This window comes from Zingiber officinale, chromosome 11A, assembly GCF_018446385.1.
Source record: "Zingiber officinale cultivar Zhangliang chromosome 11A, Zo_v1.1, whole genome shotgun sequence".
Taxonomy (NCBI): Eukaryota; Viridiplantae; Streptophyta; class Magnoliopsida; order Zingiberales; family Zingiberaceae; genus Zingiber; species Zingiber officinale.
Window position 1 is genome coordinate 15,053,631 of NC_056006.1, and position 21,833 is coordinate 15,075,463.

General features: G+C 43.0%; 1 protein-coding gene across 1 annotated transcript; it reads left to right on the forward strand.

Annotated features, from left to right (window-relative positions):
• Positions 1 to 2,934: 2,934 nt before the first annotated feature.
• LOC122032705 (cytochrome P450 71A1-like) lies at positions 2,935 to 4,669 on the forward strand. The gene is made up of 2 exons (XM_042592021.1): positions 2,935 to 3,852; positions 3,922 to 4,669. Exons 1-2 carry the CDS (start codon positions 2,968 to 2,970, stop codon positions 4,552 to 4,554), a joined length of 1,518 nt encoding a protein of 505 aa, XP_042447955.1. The 5' UTR covers positions 2,935 to 2,967; the 3' UTR covers positions 4,555 to 4,669.
• The last annotated feature ends 17,164 nt before the right edge of the window (positions 4,670 to 21,833 follow it).

The following is a 21,833-nucleotide window of genomic DNA, read 5'->3' on the forward strand; positions in this document are numbered from 1 at the left end:
ATTTAATTCGTGGGGGGATGAATACTATCACAAGAGCCATTGGACGTCTATACTTGTCAAAGCCAATTGGGAGGAGAGAGATGGACGGTTGCCGCCGCCATCGCTCCCTGCGTATAACATGAGATTGTGACCGAAAGAGAACATAAGATATATAAATAAAAAGAGTAACAAGATAAAACTTTAAATTTTGATAACAATATAATTTGATATATCCTTAAAAGAGTTGTTTAGTATTTAAGTTGCAGATATATTGAAATTATATATATACATATATTTCTTTAATTAAATCCGACTTCTCATACATATTAATTATAGAACGAATATATATTTTTTAGTGATGTGAATTTCATTTTAATTTTTAACTTTCGATCATCTACAACTTAGAGAATATATTCTTGATTATCAACTCTATTTCCTTTCATTTCTGGACGCCCTAATATTATATTTGACAATAATAAATAATTTGATAGAGACACTAAACTCTGAACTTGATTGAATAAATCATGTAATTTCTAAAATAATACAAATAATGTAATTTCTAAAGCAAAATAATAGAAGTAAGCTAACAGTTTTGTAAAGTAAAATTACAGAAGCAAAATAATATGTTTTCCTGCCAATATAAAATAGAAAAGAAAAATCTTAAAAAGAAAAACAAGGGACATTAAGTTTTTTTATTTAACAACACAAACAATCAATCTCCCATAAATACACAGAAATATTTAACATCAAAGACAATCTAAAGCAGGGCACATTCTCCTCCAACAAAAAATGTAGATTTTAAAAATTCCAAATAATACTCATGTAGATAAGACTGATGTATCAAATATTGATTGAAATTATAAAGTCATAACATATACTTAACAAATTATATCAAGCTTGGAAGATTTTAGGGCAACCTGAGAGAATGTAGCGGTGGGGAGGAGAGTCGGGCGTCACGGCGAGAGAGCTCGTGGGGAGGAGAGGAACGCATTGCGACGAGAGAGCTCACGGCGAAGGAGCTCGTCGCAGCGAAGGAGCTGCTCGTTGCGCGTCGTAAGAGAGAGAGGCGGCGGGCTGGAAAACCTTAGCTTCGACGGAGAGGGAGGAACGTGTCGCCAGCAAGAAAGGGAGTAGCGATAGAAACCCCTAGATTATGGGGAGGAGAGGATCGCGTGATTTTCTCTGTTGGCTTTAACGCGATTTTAATCTTTTAATGCATTTGACGTGGGGATGTCTAGGTCAGCAACGCCGCATCATTCCGCACGAAAGATTCTGCAGGCGAGTTTTTTGCTATATATATATATATTATTGAAATTATTATCATGAATGGAAAAATGAAGGTGGTTCAATGATAAAATTATTATCAATATGATTTTAAGATCATGAATTTGAATTTGAAAATAACAACTTACAAAGTACAATAACACTTTTTTAAAATTCCATATATTTGATCCCTTAATTATTTTACCATTGCACCGTACCACCATGCGGACTATATAATTTTTTTCCGTATCAGTACATAAAATTAAAATGGTCTTCCTATCATAAAAAATATTTCGCTAAAACTTATGAATATGAAGAAAGGCTAATATAGATATACAGACATGAAACTTATAATAGGATGAATATATGTCATCAGTTCTAGAGATTAAATTTCTAACTATTAGGTCAAAAATATTATATGTGTACCATCTATGCTACCTCCTAGGGCACTCTATTTCATGGATATATTAAAATTACTTAATTATAACAAAGTTATCAAGTTGGACAAGTTCAAGGGCTGCAATAAATACACCTTTTTTATATTAATTAAAAGAGATATTTATTTGTTAAAATACCTTTTTTTCCTTAGTAAACCCGACAACAATAAAATAAAATCGTAAAATTAAAAAAAAAAAAATCCGTGAACAACAAGCTCACGTTAAATTACAGCCGCCACAAAATAAATTGTCAAGTTTAAATTACTTTTAGCTAATGACAAAATTATAATCAAACAATCATAATTTTCACGGTGAACTTGTGGTTACGAATACTCATAGAATTTTCTTGAGTGATTTTTTATTTTATCCTAAGCGTAAAAACTTATTTTAATAAATAAATAAATATATTTTTGATAAATATGAAAGCAATAAATAAATAAATAGCCCTCAGGATCTAGATAACACGGTCATCTACCTAACAAATGTTACGATAAATCAACAATAGAACAGTAAATAATTATAAAGGATAAATATTTCGGCATGAATTAATTTGATCGAATTACAAGGTTGCAATAAATCAGCAATTTATCTTATTAGGTACTAAATTTTAAAAATATACAAAATAGGCACTTCACTTTTATATTTAGTAAAAGTACACTTTTTTTTTATAAACAAAAAATTCTTATAGTAAAAAATGATAAAAATAAAAGAATTAAAAAACATCAACAGTTAATTTCGAGACTTCCAATGATAAATTTAAAACTGAACTTAGGGTCTCTATTAAATAACTTTCAAATTTAACCATAAAATCGTGGTCAGAGTGAACTTGCGGCAACAAATACTTTTATCTTTCTAGAATTCACTGTTTTATTTTATTTTTTAATTTTTTAATTATCTTTTTTGCTAAAATAAAAAATATATTTTGAAGATACTTTGCTAATACTTTTGATAAAATGAAAGTTAAGTAACTATTGTGGATGTTTTTGAAAGTTTCATAGTAGATTACTAAATATATATCTTACATCAACGGTCTTCTTAGTATCGGTCCCATAATTTCATGAATATATAGGGAAATATATACAGTACATAGACATTAGACATTAGACGTATGATGGAATAAATCCTGAATCTACAGTTCCTAATGGTAAGATAAATCTTAGGTCTTCAATTTTTAATAATCAATTCTTGATCATTACGTATACTCCATTGCACCACGTACACTACCCTATTTAAACACATAGGCGGTCTATCTCTCCATGCCGGGCCTAATTTTTTTTAAGTAAAAAAGATGGTTGCGCTTGTCTTGTCTCTTCTCTTCCTCGTCGCACTCCTCGCCTCTTTTCTTCTCACCGGCGCCCGAGAAACAAGAACCGATCCGACGATCCAAAAGCTCCCGCCGGGCCCCGCGAAGCTCCCGATCATCGGTAACCTCCACCAGATACGCGGCAATCTGTTGCACCAGTCGCTATGGGAAATCTCCAAGCAATACGGCCCGCTCATGCACCTAAAACTGGGCCAAGTCTCCGCCGTCGTCGTCTCCTCCGCCGCCCTCGCCAAGGAAGTCCTCCAGACCTTCGACCTCGCCTGCTGCTCCCGCCCCCGCAACGTTGCCACCTCCGAGATCTCCTACGGCCGCTCCGACATCATCTTCGACCCCTACGGCGAGCGCTGGAGGCAGCTACGCAAGATCTGCACCGTCGAATTCTTCAGCGCCAGAAAGATCAGCTCTTTTACGTCCATAAGGGAAGACGAGATCGCGAGGATGGCGAAGCGTATCTCTTCTTGCATCTCGAGCTCCCTCACCGTCAACGTGAGTGAGCTCGCCCTGTGCTTCTCCTGCAACACGACATGCAGGATGGCCTTCGGCGGAGACATCGCCGGGGATGACCACAGCGTTTACGACGTGTTCAGGGAAGTGCAGGAAGTGGCAGCTAGCTTCTTCATGGCAGACTACTTTCCCCTGCTTGGGTGGGTCGATGTGGCGACGGGGATGAAATCCAGGCTTCGGAAATCGTTTCTTGAGCTCGACGGAATCTACCAGAAATTCATCGATCGCCATCTCGATGCGAAGAGTCGATCAGGAAGTGAAGCGAATGAGGATTTATTGGATGTTCTGCTTCGGTTGCGGAAGGATGGACAGCTGACAGAGGAGAATCTCAAAGGAGTTCTTATGGTGACGACTATTTTCAGTTTCGAAGTCAAAATAAATTGTCGAAGTTAAAAATGATTCATTTATTGGCAGAATATTTTCTTCGGCGGGTCGGATACCTCGGCGGCAGTGGTGGAATGGGCAATGGCGGAGCTCATCCGGCAGCCGGAGTTGATGAAGAGAGCCCAAGAGGAAGTGAGAAGCTGCGTGGGGAGAAGCAAAGGGAAGGTGGAAGAAAGAGACCTGCAGCAGCTTCAATACCTCAAACGCATCGTCAAGGAGACGATGAGGCTGCACCCACCGTCGCCGCTGCTCGTCAACCGGGAAATCATGCACCCGGTCACTTTAAATGACCGGTACCAAGTTCCTCCCAAGACGACAATCTTCGTGAATGCATGGGCAATCGGGAGGGATCCGGATGCGTGGGAGAGACCGGAGGCATTCGACCCGGAGAGGTTTGTGAACATGGTGTCGCCGGTGGCCGACTCGTTTGCGCACTATGACTTCAAGCTGATTCCGTTCGGCGAGGGGCGGAGGATTTGCCCGGGGAAGAATCTGGGGATGCTGATGGTGGAGGTGTCGCTGGCCAACCTCCTGTACTCCTTTGACTGGAAGTTGCCGGCGGGAATGAGTGAGGAGGACGTGAACATGGAAGAAGCGCTGGGGGTCACTGTGCACAGGAAGCATCCTCTGTGCCTCATGGCTGCCCAATTTGAGGCAAACTGAGCATGTCGTTGATCTCATGCATAAGACTAATCTTCTCCTTTAAGACTCTCATGCATGACGAATATGTTCTTCGATACTGCTGTGGAATTGAATAAATGGAGAACATTATGATATATATATAAATAAAAACTAAAGTGTCAAATTATCTTTAAAAAGTTCGCGATGACAACGTTGGACTTTTTGTACGTAGGAAGAATATGGATATGTTATTAAAGATCAATTAATGCCTTAGATAAAATTTTAAAAAAATCTTTAGCTAACAAATTATGTGTATGGTCTTTTAACTTTAGTGATTAATACGGTGCATAATGACGGGGTCTGATAAAATCATGATAGTCAGAAGTCAAGGAGACGTAACAGTTAAAAGTCAAGGGGATATGACAGTTAAAAGTCAAGGGGATATGACAGTCAAAAGTCAAGGAGACGCGGCAGTCAAAAGTCAAGAGGACGTGCCAGTCAGAAGTCAAGGGGACGTGGCAGTCAGCAGTACGGGAAAGAAGAAGTAGGACCGTGTGACGACGTCAACAACATGGTTCCCGGTCGGATTCTTACAGATTAGGATCCCAGATCTGAGACACCCTGGTCTAAGACATGGGGGTAGTCGGGGTAATATTTGACCTGGATCTGACTAGTTGGGTTCTCACGGCTCGGTTACAGCCAGACCTAGTTCTCTCAGTGAGCTAAATCCCGGTCAGTCAACTCTCGGTCAGTTCTAGGACAATCTCACCACAGCTCTCGACCTCTCAAGATTTGGGGCAGGTGTTATACCCGACAGATCAGTCCGAGCTGCCCTATTCATACCCGGTCGGGTCAGAAGGTCAGGACATAAGACGTTACATGACAATAAGGTCAGAGAATCATAACCGTCTATCAGAGAATAACTGTTGTATGTCAGAGAATATGCCAATGGTCTGCGGTCACCTGCGAATGGAACCTTCCTTCAGTTTATAGGAGGATGACACATGTTCTCCATCACCCGACATGTCCTGACACCCAACATTCTTTGACATTGGTCAGTCTCCAAAGGTACGCACTATCATATAAAAAGGGAGGTCCTCTCCCTTGCGCAGGTAAGCTCTCTCGTACATTCACACTTGTCTTTTACTTTTCTTTCTCCTTCGTACATTGTTCTTCTGGAGAAAAAGTACCTGACTTGAGCGTCGGAGGGCTTGCTCCGGGGACTTTTTCCTTGATTTCTGGCCTCTAACGTCATGTGTGCTTGTCTGAGTGTGCAGAGATCAGGTACCGCCGGCTCAATCATCATCATTCGTCAGCACCACGTGGGGGTCCTTTATGGTGGATGCATACGAGAAGGGTGTCTCAGTCACCTCTCCGTCAACACTAGCAACAACTCATCCGACCTTCGTCTGATTTAAATTCTGGACAGGATCAATTTGGCGTCGTCTGTGGGAACTTTTTTACTTGTTCAGGAGCGTGAAGATGGAGGATACCAGACGAATCAACGTGACCATGATGGCAAGGGAGTACGAACTGTTCAAAGATGCCAAGAGGTGAGCGGCTTCCGAGAAACAGACTATTGCTTCACGACCGTACAAGATGCCTGTATTTTCCAAGAACTCGACTTATGTTTCTGATAGAGGGTCTAAGAGGAAACAACCCGAGGAGTTCCCTCCGTCCTTCTATCGGGAACCTGACCCAGACTATTATCACAAGGGTCTGGACTGTTATAATAAGAAAAAGCAATCGCAGGCCTCTATGGCGGAAATCTCCCCGCCCAGAGACTCAAAGAAGGGGAAAGCTATAGTCCTCAGGGAGGAGCCCCGAGAGGAGCCTGATGAGCAAGTGCCCTTCTCTCTAAGGGTACTAGAGGAGAAGCTACCGAAGGGGTACAAGCCCCCAGCCATCGGAGAGTACGATGATAGTAAGGATCGGGAGGATCATCTTCAAAAGTTCCAGAATGCTGCGTTGTTGCATCAATACAATGACACCATTAAGTGTCGAGTGTTCTTGAATATTTTGTCTGGCTCGGCATAGAAATGGTTCGATGGATTGCCGAACGGGGTCATCACTTGTTTCCATACCTTCAAGACTGTTTTCATGTGCCACTTCTCTCATGGACTGGTAGAAGGGGAGTGTTGGAGCAATCTGGGTACCCTAAGTTTTGATGTTTGGGCAAATATTTAAGTTAGGTTTATTGTTGTATTTGATATGCATTGTGAGTGTGCAAGATACAGGTACAACAAGGAAAGTCCAAGTGTGATCTTGGCAAAGGAGGAAAGTCCAAGGATGAGTCTTGGCGGTGTAAGTCCAAGCATGTAGTCTCGGCAACGTAAGTTCAAGTGTGACTTGACAATGGATGAAGTCCCGGAGGCACGACCTCTTGGCAAAGGAAGACCCGACAACAATGACAAGGCCGATGAAAGCTCCAGAAGACAAGACGTGAAGGATGGGCAGACATCCGAGGGACGCAAGGCTGATGGAGGAGGCTAGAAGGCTAGGTCTAGATTAGTCAGGCAAGGACGAGTGTTGAGTGAATGTACCCGGGGGTAAAATCCTAGAATTAGGGTTTACCGTAGCAGTACTGAAGCATTACTGTAGTGTTACTGTAGCAGTTGACTAGTGGTTTCAATAGTCGACTGTTGCAGTTGACTGGGAGCGAACAGAAGGCTAGTATCGAGCCGTTGGGCTGTAACGGTCGAATTTTCACAGAGAGCAGTCGACTGATGGTTTTGACAGTCGACTGGTAGGCGAGGTTTTTCAACTCGTGGCCTATATAACCAAAACTTGGGAGCTTGGTTGAGGTTGACGAAATAGACTTGGTTAAAGCCTATTAGAGTCTCCCAAGCCCTCGTGTGATCGGTGTGCTTGTATTCAAGTGTTTGTGGTGAGGTTTCTCCACCGACAAGGAGCTTGAGCTAGCCGGAGGTTTTCTGGCGAGTCATCCACCGACGGATTGGGATCGTCCACCTTACGGACAACTATGGAGTAGGAGCCCTAATCTCCGAACCACGTTAAATGATCATGTAGCTTGGTTTGCATTTCTTGTCTTGTATTTAGATTAGCTTTCTACGTGTTTGTTTGTATTTCCGCTGCGTAACTAACAAGTGTAGGAAGAAGCGATCGATTTGGGTGAGACACTATTCACCCCCCTATAGCGGACGTCAAGGTCCCAACAAGTGGTATTAGAGCTAGGTGAGCTCTTGTTGGACTAATCGCCAAGAGAGCGGCTAGTGGAAGAGGATGGAGTCGGAGGGACCTCTCAGATGGGACATCCGAATCCCACCTCCATACGAGCGCGAGGACTTCGACTATTGGAGGAAGCGCATGGAGATGTGGTTCCAAATGAATTGGAATCAATGGATTGCGTTGGAGGAACCGTTTAAAGCTCCAATGGACAAGAAGGGAAAGCGTCTCCGACCTCGATATTGGACCGAGGAGCAAAGGGAGCAATCGGAGACAAATAAGGAAGTAACTAGAATTTTAATTAATTTATTACCTCCTAATGCGATATTGAATGTAGGTGAATACGAGAACGCAAGCGACCTTTGGAAAAAGATAATTGCGCTTCATGAGAGTCCTACACCAATCCAAGGAGAGGAGGAGCCCAAGGAGAAAGGCTTATTGGTCCAAGAAGAGGACCAATCGGATGTTGACACGAGTTCAACATCCGAGGAGGAGAAGAAAGATGAGGAGGTATCATCTAGGGAGGAAGAAGTGGAACCGTCCACATCTTCAAGTGAAGAGGAAGAAGAGCAATCTAAGAAAGAGGAGATCTTGGAAGCTCAACCCTTCACCTCAACTACCAAGAAGAGCACAAAGGACTACATCAAATGTTTTGAGTGTGGTAAGATGGGACACTACAAGAGTAGGTGTCCTTCACTCAAGAAGGTAAAGGAGGTAAATCCTAAACTCACTAAAGTTAATTTAGAAACTAATGTGAGTTGTAGGAAGAAGAAGGAGAAGAAGCACATTAGGTGATTTACATGTGGTGAGTGGGGTCACTACCACACAAAGTGCCCAAGGAGAAGAGAGTGTTGGACCCCGTGGTAGTTTTGATGTGATCAACCAAGTTAGTTAGGTCCTGCTGTGTTTGATCCCTGTGTCTGAGTGTGCAGGAGCTTAGGAACACAGGAAGTCGAGCAAAAGACGCAGCTAGCGAGAAGGACGACACGGGAAGGGAGCCGACGGGCTCGGTGCGTCTGAAGGACGAGAAAGCTGCGGAAGAGTACTCCGGTGGGCGTGAAGAGCGTGCGCGACGTTCGAGGGACGTTAAGCCGGGACGGAAGGCTGCTCGAGGAAGGCCGGAAACTGGGTTTGGGTGAGCCCTATTTCGGTTGGCCACAATCACCCAAAAGATCGGAGCATCGGAAGTCGCAACAAGCTGGAAACGAAGTCAAAAGAGCTGAGCTGCCAGCTTGGAGGCGCCTCCAACCTGACTGGAGGCGCCTCCAGGTTGAAGGCGCCTTCAACCTGGCTGAAGGCGCCTTCAACAGGTCAAAATGACCGTTTGCGTTCGGATAGAGTTCTATCCGCTGACCGAGCTGTGGAGGCGCCTTGAACCTTGTTGGAGGCGCCTTGGACCCTCGGGATAGAATTTCCAGAGGCTATTTAAAGGCCCCTGGAGCTAGGAATTAGAAAACAACTCAAGCAATCAATCTGTTAGCAATTCCTAAGCAACTAGTGAGCTTCAAAAGTGTAAAAGGCTTCTCCGCCTTCAGAGAAGGAGATTTTTCTTACTACGCTTTTCTACTGTCCTGGATTAACAACCTCCTTGGTTGTAACCAGGTTAAATCTCTGGTTCTTTTCCATTCGTGTTTCTTTTTCTGTTTCATTAATTTAGTTGCTGATTTAAATTCTGAGTTGAAATCCGAGGAGGGTATAGTTTGTTTTTGTTTTCAGCAATTCATCCCCCTCTTGCCGGTCTCCGCTGCACCAACAAGTGGTATCAGAGCCTGATCGCCTCAGAAGGACTAACCGCCAACTGAAGCACTACGATCAAGATGATGGCCGGAGCAAACATCCATCCTCCGAAGTTTGACGGAGACTTCGCCACCTGGAAGCGCAAAATGGAGGTATTTTTCAAAACGGATTTTGATATTCTTATTACAATGAAATATGGTTTTGCAGCGCCGAAAGACAAAGAAGAAAACACATGGAGCAAGAAGGAGCAAGCCGATTTCGTCGCCAACGGAAAGGCGGAGTTCCACCTGCTTAGCGTGCTGCCACCACAAGAAGTAAATCGGATCGGAAGCTACGTCTCAGCGAAAGATCTCTGGGAAAAATTCCTGGAACTACATGAAGGTACTTCCGAAGCAAAGCTAGCGAAGCGCGACATCCTCCGGAACCAGTTAACGAACCTCCGGATGAACCAAGGCGAGAAGGTAGCGCAACTCCAAGCGAGAATCAAGGAGCTAATAATGCAACTAACGAACCTTGGAGAAGAGGTAACCAACCGGGACTCCATCCGGTACGCGCTCAACGCCTTCCCTAGAACTCCAGAGTGGGCTTCCTTAGTAGATGCGTATTACATCTCTAAGGATCTCGAGAGGCATGATCGAAAGAAGAGGACGGTTCGCTGCTACAACTGCAACGAAGAGGGACACATCAAAGATGACTGTCCAAAGCTAAAGAGACAGGAGAAAGTAAAGGCAAAGCCAAAATACAAGAAACCAGAACCCTCCAAGCACAAGAATCTGAAGGCTACTTGGTCAGATTCGTCATCCTCCGAATCGGAAGTCGAAGAATTCTCGGGACTAGCACTGATGGCCAACCATCAGATAGAAGAAACGTCCAGCTCAGAGATGAGCATCGATGAAGGGGGAGGAACATCAGAAGAAGAAAGCAGCAGTGAAGGGGGAGCGTCACCAGACCAGGTAAGTAAGGTACGCAATCTAACCCCAACTCAATCTTTCAAATTTATCAAATCTCTTTCTAAAGAGTTAGATCAATTAGAAAAAGAGAATGCTGAACTAAAATTGAACTTAGCAAGAGCATGCCCGTTAGAAATGTATGATCATCTAAAATCAGAAAATGAAAATTTAAAATTAGAAATTGAAAAATTGAAAAATGATGCATACTTAAAGAAATTTCCAAAGTCAAAAATTAGGACTTATGGTAAATTAAATTGGTATATAAGGAAACATCAAGGTCAACTTAGAAAAATACCAAGAAACTATGTACCCCTTAGATTTTTGAATAATCATGTAGGAAGGAACCTCTATTGGGTTCCAAAATCTGTGCTTAATTAATTTTTCAAAAATTAAAAGCTTATAGTGAGAGAATTAAACATTGAAATTCTTTATAGAAGCTTTGTCTAAGGAAGTGGTTGTTGCTCCAATAACCAAGAAGGCCTAGTGCCTCGCCACGACCTGGAAGCTAAAATATTGGAAGAAAATGTTTACTTAACGTTTTTGAAAAAGCATTAAACTATAATCAAATAATGCTTTAAAAGTTTTTAAATCTTTTTAAAATTCGAAAATGTCAGATTGTGAAAATAAAAAAAAAAATTTATTGACTTGGAAATTTTTATTGACTTAGAAATTTTTTTCTGGAAATTCAAAATTTTGACTTAAATTTTTTTTTGTAGAAAAATTCAATTTGACTGAGAAAATTTTTTTTCCCTAGAAATTTTTTTTTTCAGAAAATTCAAAAATTTAACTTAGAAGATTATTTTTTTTAAAATAACTTAGAATTTTTTTTCATCTTAGAATTTTTTTTAAAAAAAAATTCTATGCATTTCACTTAACTTATTTGTTTCATATTTTCTTAATTCCATTTTTGCTGTGATCAAAGGGGGAGAGAAAAGTACAAGTTTAGGGGGAGTTAAAAACAAATTTAACATTTCTGTTATTATTTTTATAAAAAGTGTTGCAATTTTACTAATTGCAAAAATTATGCATAACTTGTTAGTTTAGTAATTTTTCTTTAAAATTACTTTTTATGTCTAGTTTAACCCTAACTTGAACTTGGGTTGATGCACATCAAAAAGGGGGAGATTGTTGAACCCCGTGGTAGTTTTGATGTGATCAACCAAGTTAGTTAGGTCTTGTTTGATCCTCGTGTCCGAGTGTGCAGGAGCTTAGGAACACAGGAAGTCGAGCGGAAGACGCAGCTAGCGAGAAGGACGGCACGGGAAGGGAGCCGACGGGCTCGGTGCGTCCGAAGGACGAGAGAGCTGCGGAAGAGTACTCCGGTGGGCGTGAAGAGCGTGCGCGACGTTCGAGGGACATTAAGCCGGAAATTGGGTTCGGGTGAGCCCTATTTCGGTTGGCCACAATCACCCAAAAGATCGGAGTATCGGAAGTCGCAACAAGTTGGAAACGAAGTCAAAGGAGCTGAGCTGCCAGCTTGGAGGCGCCTCCAGCTTGAAGGCGCCTTCAACCAGGTTGAAGGCGCCTTCAGCCAGGCTGGAGGCGCCTTCATCCTGATTGGAGGCGCCTTCAACAGGTCAAAATGACCGTTTACGTTCGGATAGAGTTCTATTCCCTGACCGAGCTGTGGAGGCGCCTTGAACCTTGTTGGAGGCGCCTTGGACCCTCGGGATAGAATTTCCAGAGGCTATTTAAAGGCCCCTGGAGCTAGGAATTAGAAAACAACTCAAGCAATCAATCTGTTAGCAATTCCTAAGCAACTAGTGAGCTTCAAAAGTGTAAAAGGCTTCTCCGCCTTCAGAGAAGGAGATTTTTCTTACTACGCTTTTCTACTGTCCTGGATTAACAACCTCCTTGGTTGTAACCAGGTTAAATCTCTGGTTCTTTTCCATTCGTGTTTCTTTTTCTGTTTCATTAATTTAGTTGCTGATTTAAATTCTGAGTTGAAATCCGAGGAGGGTATAGTTTGTTTTTGTTTTCAGCAATTCATCCCCCTCTTGCCGGTCTCCGCTGCACCAACAGAGAGCTCAAGAAATTGGCGCACTTGAAGAAATGGGAAAAGAAGAGGAGCACAAGTCAAGGGAGAGTTTCAAAGGTAAAGGGGAAGGTAATCCCTATTTTGAAGTTTAATCCAAGTTCAAATTCCTTTATGCTTGTTAGGAATATTGAAAATTATGTACCCATGCATAATTATGGATTTAGATATAATGATAGGAATAGGGTTAACACGGTAGATAACCCTAAGAAATCATACATTAAGGATAGACCTAATAAGACCCAAACCACTTTGCCTAAGGGAAGGAAAGTGGGTGAAAACTTAAGCATTAATCCCAAGAAAGGGAGACATATGCCTAGGAAGGTGGGTAGGTCTAGGGATGTCTAAAGTGGGCATGTTGACTCTAGGGTTAGAATCCTAGAATTAGAAAATCAAGCCTTGAAGGTAAGGCTTGAAGAAATGGAGAAAGTCCTAGATAGGTTCATTATTGGACCTAGAGGACTTGACATGTGTTTGGGTGGTCAAAGACCCAAAAATATCAAATTAGGTCCCTCCAAGACGAAAAGGAGGTCAAGTGTTAAGGTAGCACATGACATTGGTAAGGGAGGTGTGACCAAGGACAAGGGAGAGTCATCCAAGGCCAATAAGAAGGAATATGCTAGGATGACATATAATTATGGTAAGGATGAGGTGTCCAAGGTGAAGGACAAGAAGAAACTAACCAAAGACAAGGTGTCTAAGGTCAAAAAGGTGAGTTTTGTAGGTCAAGTGTCACCCGAGGTGCACCGAAGTGGCCTAGCCATAGTAAATGAGTCGCCTAGGGAGGTGACTAAGATTAAGAGCTCAAGGGGGAGCTCAAATAGTTTTTGGGACATATGGTAAATGATCTCAAGTGAACCAAGATGTGCCAAAGGGATTAGAGATGAATGTGAGTCTCTATTGTAGTTGGTTGGCACAATTGGGTTAAGTTTCATGCATGAAAATATGACATTGGGGTCATATTGCATGAAAATTAGTTTTTGATATATAGATGTCATATAAACCAATGCTAGAGATGCATTATGGCTTAGTATGGGCAGATACATCAAGAGGAAGCCAAAACTAGGACTTTAGGTCCAGGTTCAATTGAATCATTTAGGTAGTTTTGAATTTTATGTAAATCTTGGGATCTGTGATAAATATATTTTTATATATTTTTCCCAAGTAGACATAGATAAAATAGACCTCTCCATAAAATTTGAGATTTTTTGGATGTCTATGGAATTTTTGGCGTATTTTTGAAAGTGGGTCAAAAAGATTGATTTTTGCCAACATAGAGTATCAGTCGACTGGTACAGTTACTAGTCGACTGGTAACAGTAATTTTGAGCACAGAAGACCTCTGTAAGCTCATTTTGACGATGACAGTCGACTGGGGTTTATACCAGTCGACAGGTAACACTGTTCATAAGCACAGAATGTCTCTGTAAGCTCATTTTGACGATGACAATCGATTGAGACTTATATCAGTCGACTGATATGGTCTGAAAATATTTTTTTAGCATTAGAAAATGACCAAAAGAGTGGTGAACATGTATGTAATCTTATGGGGTATTAACATATGATGTTTATGGTCATGAGAAGCCAAAGAGACCAATAATTGGGATATTGTTGAAGCTTTTTTTTAATGTATGGCGAAGAGAGAGAAATTTAGGTTTAAGTAGGAAACCTACACACCTTTGCAAGAAATCTTAGCTCAAGGGGGAGCTTAGGTGAAGGGGGAGTGATTGCTCATTTATTAGCAAAGGGAGAGAAGTTTACCTTTGCAAGAAATCCTAGCTCAAGGGGAAGCTTAGGTGAAGGGGGAGCCTAGGATTAGGTTCCACGATTTATGCATGTGTAGATTGCATATATTTATTTGTATTATTATTGCTATATTGTTTCCCTAACTTAAACGGGTTGCCAAACATCAAAAAAGGAGAGATTGTTGGAGCAATCTGGGTACCCTAAGTTTTGATGTTTGTGCAAAGGTTTAAGTTAGGTTTATTGTTGTATTTAATATGCATTGTGAGTGTGCAGGATATAGATACTGTTGGTGCGGGAAGCATCCGACGATCGAACTCGTGTTTTGATAATGACAAAGGATTCAAAGTTAAGGTGTGTTGTGATTTAACATGTCTGCTTGAGTATTTCAGGAAAGTCCTAGCTGCGGTTAGGCAAAGGGAAAACCCTAAGGGGTGGTAACCCTAGGTCATTGGGGGCGGTAACCCTATGGCGAAAGTCTTGGCAGGTCGATGGCTTCAGGTAAAAGTCCTAGGGGGTGGTAACCCTAGGTGGAAAGTCCTGGTGTCGCGAACCAGGTGAAATACTGGAGTAGCCGGGAAGCGGATGTCCAGCAGAAAGTCCGGAAGCATCGAGTGCTGAGCAAAAGTCCAGTCGATCTGGAGGATCACACTGGCAACAGGTAAATCTCCTGAGTGGAGTAGGTGAGGACGCGTTCCCCGTAGAGGGAACAATAGGCGTCGGGTCGACCTAGGGTTTCCGGTCGGAAACCCGAAGTCAAACTCGGACAGTCCGAAGACTGTCATTATCACTACTATTATGTTTTATGTGCTAACTTTGTGCTGCAGGGTATATTTGGAATTAATGTATCTTGCAGGGACCAAAGTGCAAAGATTAACCTCGGATGAACAGTGTCCGAGGCGCCTCCATGGAGCTTGGAGGCGCCTCGGGTGCAAAACCTGAGTTGGTTGCGAAGCAAGCTTCAAGGCGCCTTGGATAGGCTGAAGGCGCCTTTAACAAGTTGATGAAGGCACTTTGGAGAGGTTGAAGGCGCCTTGAACAAGTTGATGAAGGCGCCTTGAACAAGATAAAGTTCGACCAGGTCAGTTCTGATCCACGCGGGTGACGCGGCCAGCCTGGAGGCACCTTGGAGGGGTTTAAGGCGTCTTGAACACTGTTTAAAAGTAGGGTTTGAGCAGCACTTCATAACTACAATTAACAACGAAAGAAAAAGCTTCCTTGTGTTGTGTTCTGCTCAAGTATTGCTTCCGAAATGCTGCGACAACCACCCGACGACCCGGAGCTCCGAATCTTCATTTCTTAATTATCGTCGATATAATTAATTATTGTAAATTATTGTACTTCAGTTTGTAATTATTTCGAACTTATAGTTGTTGCCCACCGAAAGCGATCAAGGATCGCGGGCCTTCGAGTAGGAGTCGCCTTAGGCTCCGAACGAAGTAAATCCTTCGTGTCTGTGTTTTCTCTATTTCATTTCCGCTTCTTTAATTACTCAACGAACATTTTACGATTCTAATAATCGAACGAAATAGCCGCGAGCGCTATTCACCCCCCCTCTAGCGCATCTCGATCCAACAGGTACAACAAGAAAAGTCCAAGTGTGATCTTGGCAAAGGAGAAAAGTCCAAAGATGAGTCTTGGCGGTGTAAGTCCAAGCATGTAGTCTTGGCAACGTAAGTCCAAGTGTGACTTGGCAATGGATGAAGTCCCGGAGGCACGACCTCTTGGCAAAGGAAGACCCGACAACAATGACAAGACCGATGGAAGCTCCAGAAGGTAAGACGTGAAGGATGGGGAGACATCCGAGGGACGCAAGACTAATGGAGGAGGCTAGAAAGCTAGGTCTAGATTGGTCGGGCGAGGACGAGTGTTGAGTGAATGTACCCGGGGGTAAAATCCTAGAATTAGGGTTTACCGCAGCAGTATTGTAGCGTTACTGTAGCAGCACTGTAGCAGTCGACTGGTGGTTTCATCAGTCGACTGGTGCAGTCGACTGGGAGCGAACAGAGGGCTGGTATCGAGCCGTTGTTCTGTAATGGTCGAATTTCCACAAAGGGCAGTCGACTGATGGTTTTGGCAGTCGATTGGTAGGCGGGATTTTCCAACCCGTGGTCTATATAACCAAGACTTGGGAGCTTGGTTGAGGTTGACGAAATAGACTTGGTTAAAGCCTATTAGAGTCTCCCAAGCCCTCGTGTGATTGGTGTGCTTGTATTCAAGTGTTTGTGGTGAGGTTTCTCCACCGACAAGGAGCTTAAGCTAGCCGGAGGTTTTCTTGGGAGTCATCCACCGACGGATCGGGATCGTCCATCTTACATTAAATGGAATAGGAGCCCTAATCTCCGAACCACGTTAAATGATCGTGTAGCTTGGTTTGCATTTCTTGTCTTGTATTTAGATTAGCTTTCTACGTGTTTGTTTGTATTTCTACTACGTAACTAACAAGTGTAGGAAGAACCGATCGATTTGGGTGAGACGCTATTCACCCCCCCCCCCCCCCTAGTGGACGTTAAGGTCCCAACAGGGAGTTCTTCCGAGCCCTCATCCGAGAGCCCATAAAGAACTTCGATGAGATGTTAGGAAAGGCTACTAGCTACATCAATGTGGAAGAAGCTCAGGCGGCTAGGCGGAAGGTAGACAATGCTCATGTTCTCGCCAATAAATCAGATAAGAGGCCACCCCAATCACCAGCGTAGCCTCTTCCACGCGCCCGGGATGCCCGACAACCATTTTCTCCTGGTCAGGATCCCAGGTCGGCCCAACGTGTGACAATTGTCTAAGCCCCAAGGCCCAATCAGTGGGAACCCCACTATTGCACTTACCACCGGTCCCACACTCATTCCACTGGAAATTGCGTTCAGTTCGCTCATGACTGTCGGCGCGCAACTGAACTTGGCCTACCTCCACTCGAGATCGCGCCTAAGCTTCAAAGGCTATTGGCCAACCAGCCTGCTGTGACAACAAGCCAAGCAGGTAGGCCTCTGCCCGAAAATGTAGGTCAGGGAAGCCAGCAGCCAGGTCGGGGTAGAGAGCAAACGGAAGCCGCTGAGGAGGAGAACATGGGAAACGCAGCCATCCGCGAGATTGGTATGATCTTCGGAGGGCCCACAGACGGAGATTCTGCTAGGGCTCTGAAATCTCATGAGCGTCGCCTGGAGATATATGTTGTGGGATGCAACCGGGAGTAAGCTGCAAGACCCATCATCAACTTTGGGATGCAAGACCTGGAGGGGCTGAAGCTTCCTCACGATAATGCCCTAATAATCAAAGACGTCATCGCCAACAATCACGTGACCAAAATTTTCATTGATATCAGAAGCTCTGTCAACATGCTGTTCAAGAGTGCATTCAAGGGCATGTAAATCGACGCCAGCGAACTCCAGCCTGTGGCTACTTCATTATATGATTTCACCAGCAATGAAGTACGACCCATGGGCCAGATCAAGCTAGTCATATCCTTGGGTAGCGAGCCCTTGGTGAGGACGCGGAGGAGCACCTTCATAGTGGTGGATTCACCGTCCTCGTACAACATCATCTTGGGGAGACTGGCGCTACATGAGTTCAAGGTGACAGTCTCCACTTTTCATCAGAAGATCAAATTCCCTGTGGGAGACCAGGTCAGGGAAGTTAAAGGTGAGCAATTGGTCTCTCACAGGTGCTACATCGACATGGTGAAGGTGGAGGCCCGCAAGGCACAGAGAACCTAGGATGGCAGGATCTACGTCATCCAAGAGGAGCCTTTGCCTATAGTAGAGGATCCCATCCCTTGGGAGAAGGTCCAGCTCTATCCCGAACGCTCGGAGAGCCTCACCAACATATTAAGCGACCTGCCCATCAAAGTCAAGACGGACTTGGTCCAATGCTTGACTCGTAATAGGGATGCCCTCGTTTGGTCACCCGAAGAGATAGCTGGGGTCAAGCCCGAGGTGGCTAAGCACATATTACACCTTCTACCTGATTCTTGACCAGTTAAGCAGAAGAAGAGGAACTTCTCGACCGAGCGAAATAAGATCATCCGAGCTGAGGTGGATCAACTCAGGAAAGCATGTCACATTAGAGAGGTACAATTCCCATCTTGGCTCTCTAATGTGGTCCTGGTAGCTAAACTCAACAATAAGTGGAGAGTCTGTATCGACTTCTGAGATCTCAACCGCGGCAGCCCTAAGGACTGCTACCTGTTGCCCAGGATTGATCAGATGGTAGAATCAACCTCGGGTTGTGAAAGGATTTACATGCTTGATGCTTATCAAGGATACCACCAGATCCCTCTAGCACAAGAAGATCAGGAGAAGGTCAGTTTTATTACGGTAGATGGTACCTTCTGTTATACTGTCATGCCTTTTGGATTGAGGAATGTCGGAACTATCTATCAAAGGATGATGGATAAGATCTTTCTGGAACAAATAGGGCAGAATGTGGAGGTCTATGTGGATAACATCCTCATTAAATCCACTCTGGCCACAAATTTGATTGCAGACATAGAAGAAACCTACGACACACTACGACAGTATGGGCTGAAGTTGAATCCATTGAAATGCATGTTTGGAGCTTGAGGGGGGGAATTCTTGGGATACCTCGTTACTGAGTGAGGAATTGATGCCAATCTGGAGAAGGTCCGAGCACTTCGAGATATGAAGGCGTCTTAGAATCTGAAGGAATATCAGAAGTTGGTGGGCAGAATAACTGCACTGTCCAGCTTTATATCCCGGTCTACGAATAAAACCCTGCCCTTCTTCAAAGTGCTCAGGAGAGTGGCCAAGTTTCAATGGGATGAAGAGTGAAACCATGCCTTCGAGGAACTAAAGAAGCATCTGGAGACCTTACCCTCACTGTTTAAGCCTACTGCTGGAGAGTCGCTCTGGGTTTATCTGTCAGCCACCCCTGAGGTCGTGGGGGCGGTGTTAGTAAAAGAGCAAGATGATGTACAGCGGCCAGTGTACTTTTTCAACCACTTATTGAAAGGGGTCGAATCCCGATACATGGCCTTGGAAAAATTGGTCTATGGGCATGCTTTAGCTAAGATAATTTTCAAATTCACATTTTCCTTTTTCAATTTGATATTCTTAGTTTTAATCCTACATAAAAATTTTGGCATTAATTTTATACCTTCATAAAGTTAGTTAGGAGGAAGAAGGCATTCCTCACTTACCATGTCGATCTCAAAGTTTGACTCTCCTCCTTCATCGTTGATTTCCTCTGAAGTAACTCTCCCTTCATCGACGCTCTCCTTTTGGTGACTCACCATTAGTGCTAGTCTAGCATACTCCTCTAGTTCAGACTCTTCTGATGATGACTCATCCCATGTTGCTTTGAGGTTCTTTTGTTTGGGCTTTCTTGACCCTTTGTCTTTGACTTTTAATTTTGGACCGTTCTCTTTTTTTTGTCCTTTCACAAAAATTTTCTTACCATATAAGCTTTTTCACCTTCGTCGAGAGATGTGTCAGAATCTAATTTGACCTTTCTCATGTTCAATTCGACATTGTTGTTTGGCTCCTTATCCTTTCTTATGTCTGCACATCTAGATTCATGTAATTCAAAGGTAGAAAATAAATTTTTTAAACTACTTACCTCGAGATCCTTGGAAATGTAGTAGGTGTCTACTATCTCGGTCCATTTGGGTGTTCTAAGAAAAGTGTTAAAAGCATATCGGATTGAGTCTCAGTTTGTTATTAGTTTTCCGAGGTTCGTCAATCCGATGATAAGCTCCTTGATCTTTCCGTATAATTGAGCTATCATTTCTCCTTTTTGCATCTGGAGGTTTGTCGGCTGATTTTTGAACAAGTCCTGTCTTGCTAGCTTGACTTTTGATGTCCTTTTGTGCAGCTTTAGGAATTTCTTGTTGGGTTTTTCGGGCCGCGAAAACCGCGTTCTCGCGTCGCGGAAACCCCGAATCACCCTAGCCATTGGATCTCGTGCGAAGAAAACTTTCCGAAAACACGAGTACGAGTTTTAAACTACGATCTACAGTAGATCTACAAAGGAAAAACATTTTACCTTCGAAGCGTGCCCTCGCAAATCCCGCTCGTCCAATGGTACGCCGGATCTCGAAGTTGTCAACGTAGACAACTCTCTAGTGATATCCACACGAACAAGGTGTGTTCTCTAACACACAAGGATGGAGAAGAGAGCACCCAAGTGTGCTAGCACTTTCTAGGGCTCTCGGGTAGGATTTAAAAAGGGAGAAAGGAGAGAAAGGAAAAAGATCTCACATAATCCTCTAGGTACCCTCCTTTGTGACCTTCACTTCACCCTTTTCTTGGAACACAACTCATACACCTTCTCCCTCCATGAAAGCTCACGGCAACCACACCAAAGGAGGAGGAAGAAGCTAGGAAGAAGATGGAATAATTACAACCACAAATGAAAACCCCTTTCATTATGTGGCCGGCCACACATGGGTAACCCCCTCATTTAATGTGGCCGGACACATTAAATGGAGGATTGTAACCTTCTTGACAACTAGGAGATGATGTGGCTGCCATGTAGGATGAGTCATCCTCCATGAAGAGGCAATTCATCAAGTCAAACTTGATGTTTCAACTTCCCATTTTGGTCAAGTTAAAATTGACCAAATCTCTTCCATGTTGAGTTGAATTCATTCTTTGATTCAAGCCAATTTCAATCTAATGAATCTCAATTCATTAATATAAATTGACTTAATGAAACAAATTTAAATTAGACTTATTCAACAATTGAATCTAATTGAGTCTAACTCAATAAGTCTAATTTCCGAATCCAATCCTTGGTGCATCATATGAACCTAATCCAATTGGTTCATCCTATGAACCTAATCTCCATCCACTTATTCTTTGTGTGTGACCCAATAGGTTCTTGTAACGTTGGCAATGTTTCTAAACTCCTCTAAAAATATAAGTAATGAGCGGCATCTAGCAATACATCATTGCTACCCAAGTTACAAGAAATGTTGAGATCCAACATCACCTTGTGACTACTAATTGTGACTCCTCACAATATATGACAAGTGTCCTTCTATCCTAGACATCTAGATTGATTAATGTGAGGCATAGACTGTGTCATCCTCTGACCAATCTAAATCTTGAACTCCAAGTAGACTCACTAAATCAAATGAGCTCAATATCCTATATTGACTCATTTGGGCATGGCCATGCACTTCGTGGTCTCACTCTATCAAGAATACCGATGTCTCTCCCGTCATATAGGAGGGATAGATCCCATCTACATCACTCACATCCCTCTGCATAATTCGTTACATACCCAGTAATCGCCTTTATAGTCCACCCAGTTACGGGTGACGTTTGACGAAACCAAAGTACATAACTCCTTATGTAGGGAACCATGGTGACTTCAGGTCTAAGGACTAGTAGTCATACTAATAGCCACATGAGAAAGTATATGACACTCATATAACGATCCATGATACTTTCTCATGGCGGATCATTCAGTATACATTCTCTAATGCATACCCATGTGTCAACTTGATATCTCTATATCCATGACTTGTGAGATCAAGTCATCGAGTTGACCTACATGCTAGTCTTATTGCATTAACATTGTCCCTGAATGTTAATACTCGACTAGGAATTATTAAGAGTAGTATTCCCTATATCATCTCACTATCGGTTCAACTAACCGATTGATATAGGTGAGAACCGTCTACTCAATGACGTTATTATACTTAGTTTATTTGGC

Coding starts and splice junctions, on each gene's coding strand:
- LOC122032705 (XM_042592021.1), top strand. CDS start 2,968: ATGGTTGCGCTTGTCTTGTCTCTTCTCTTCCTCGTCGCACTCCTCGCC. Junction 3,853..3,921: donor ATCTCAAAGGAGTTCTTATG/GTGACGACTATT, acceptor ATTTATTGGCAG/AATATTTTCTTCGGCGGGTC.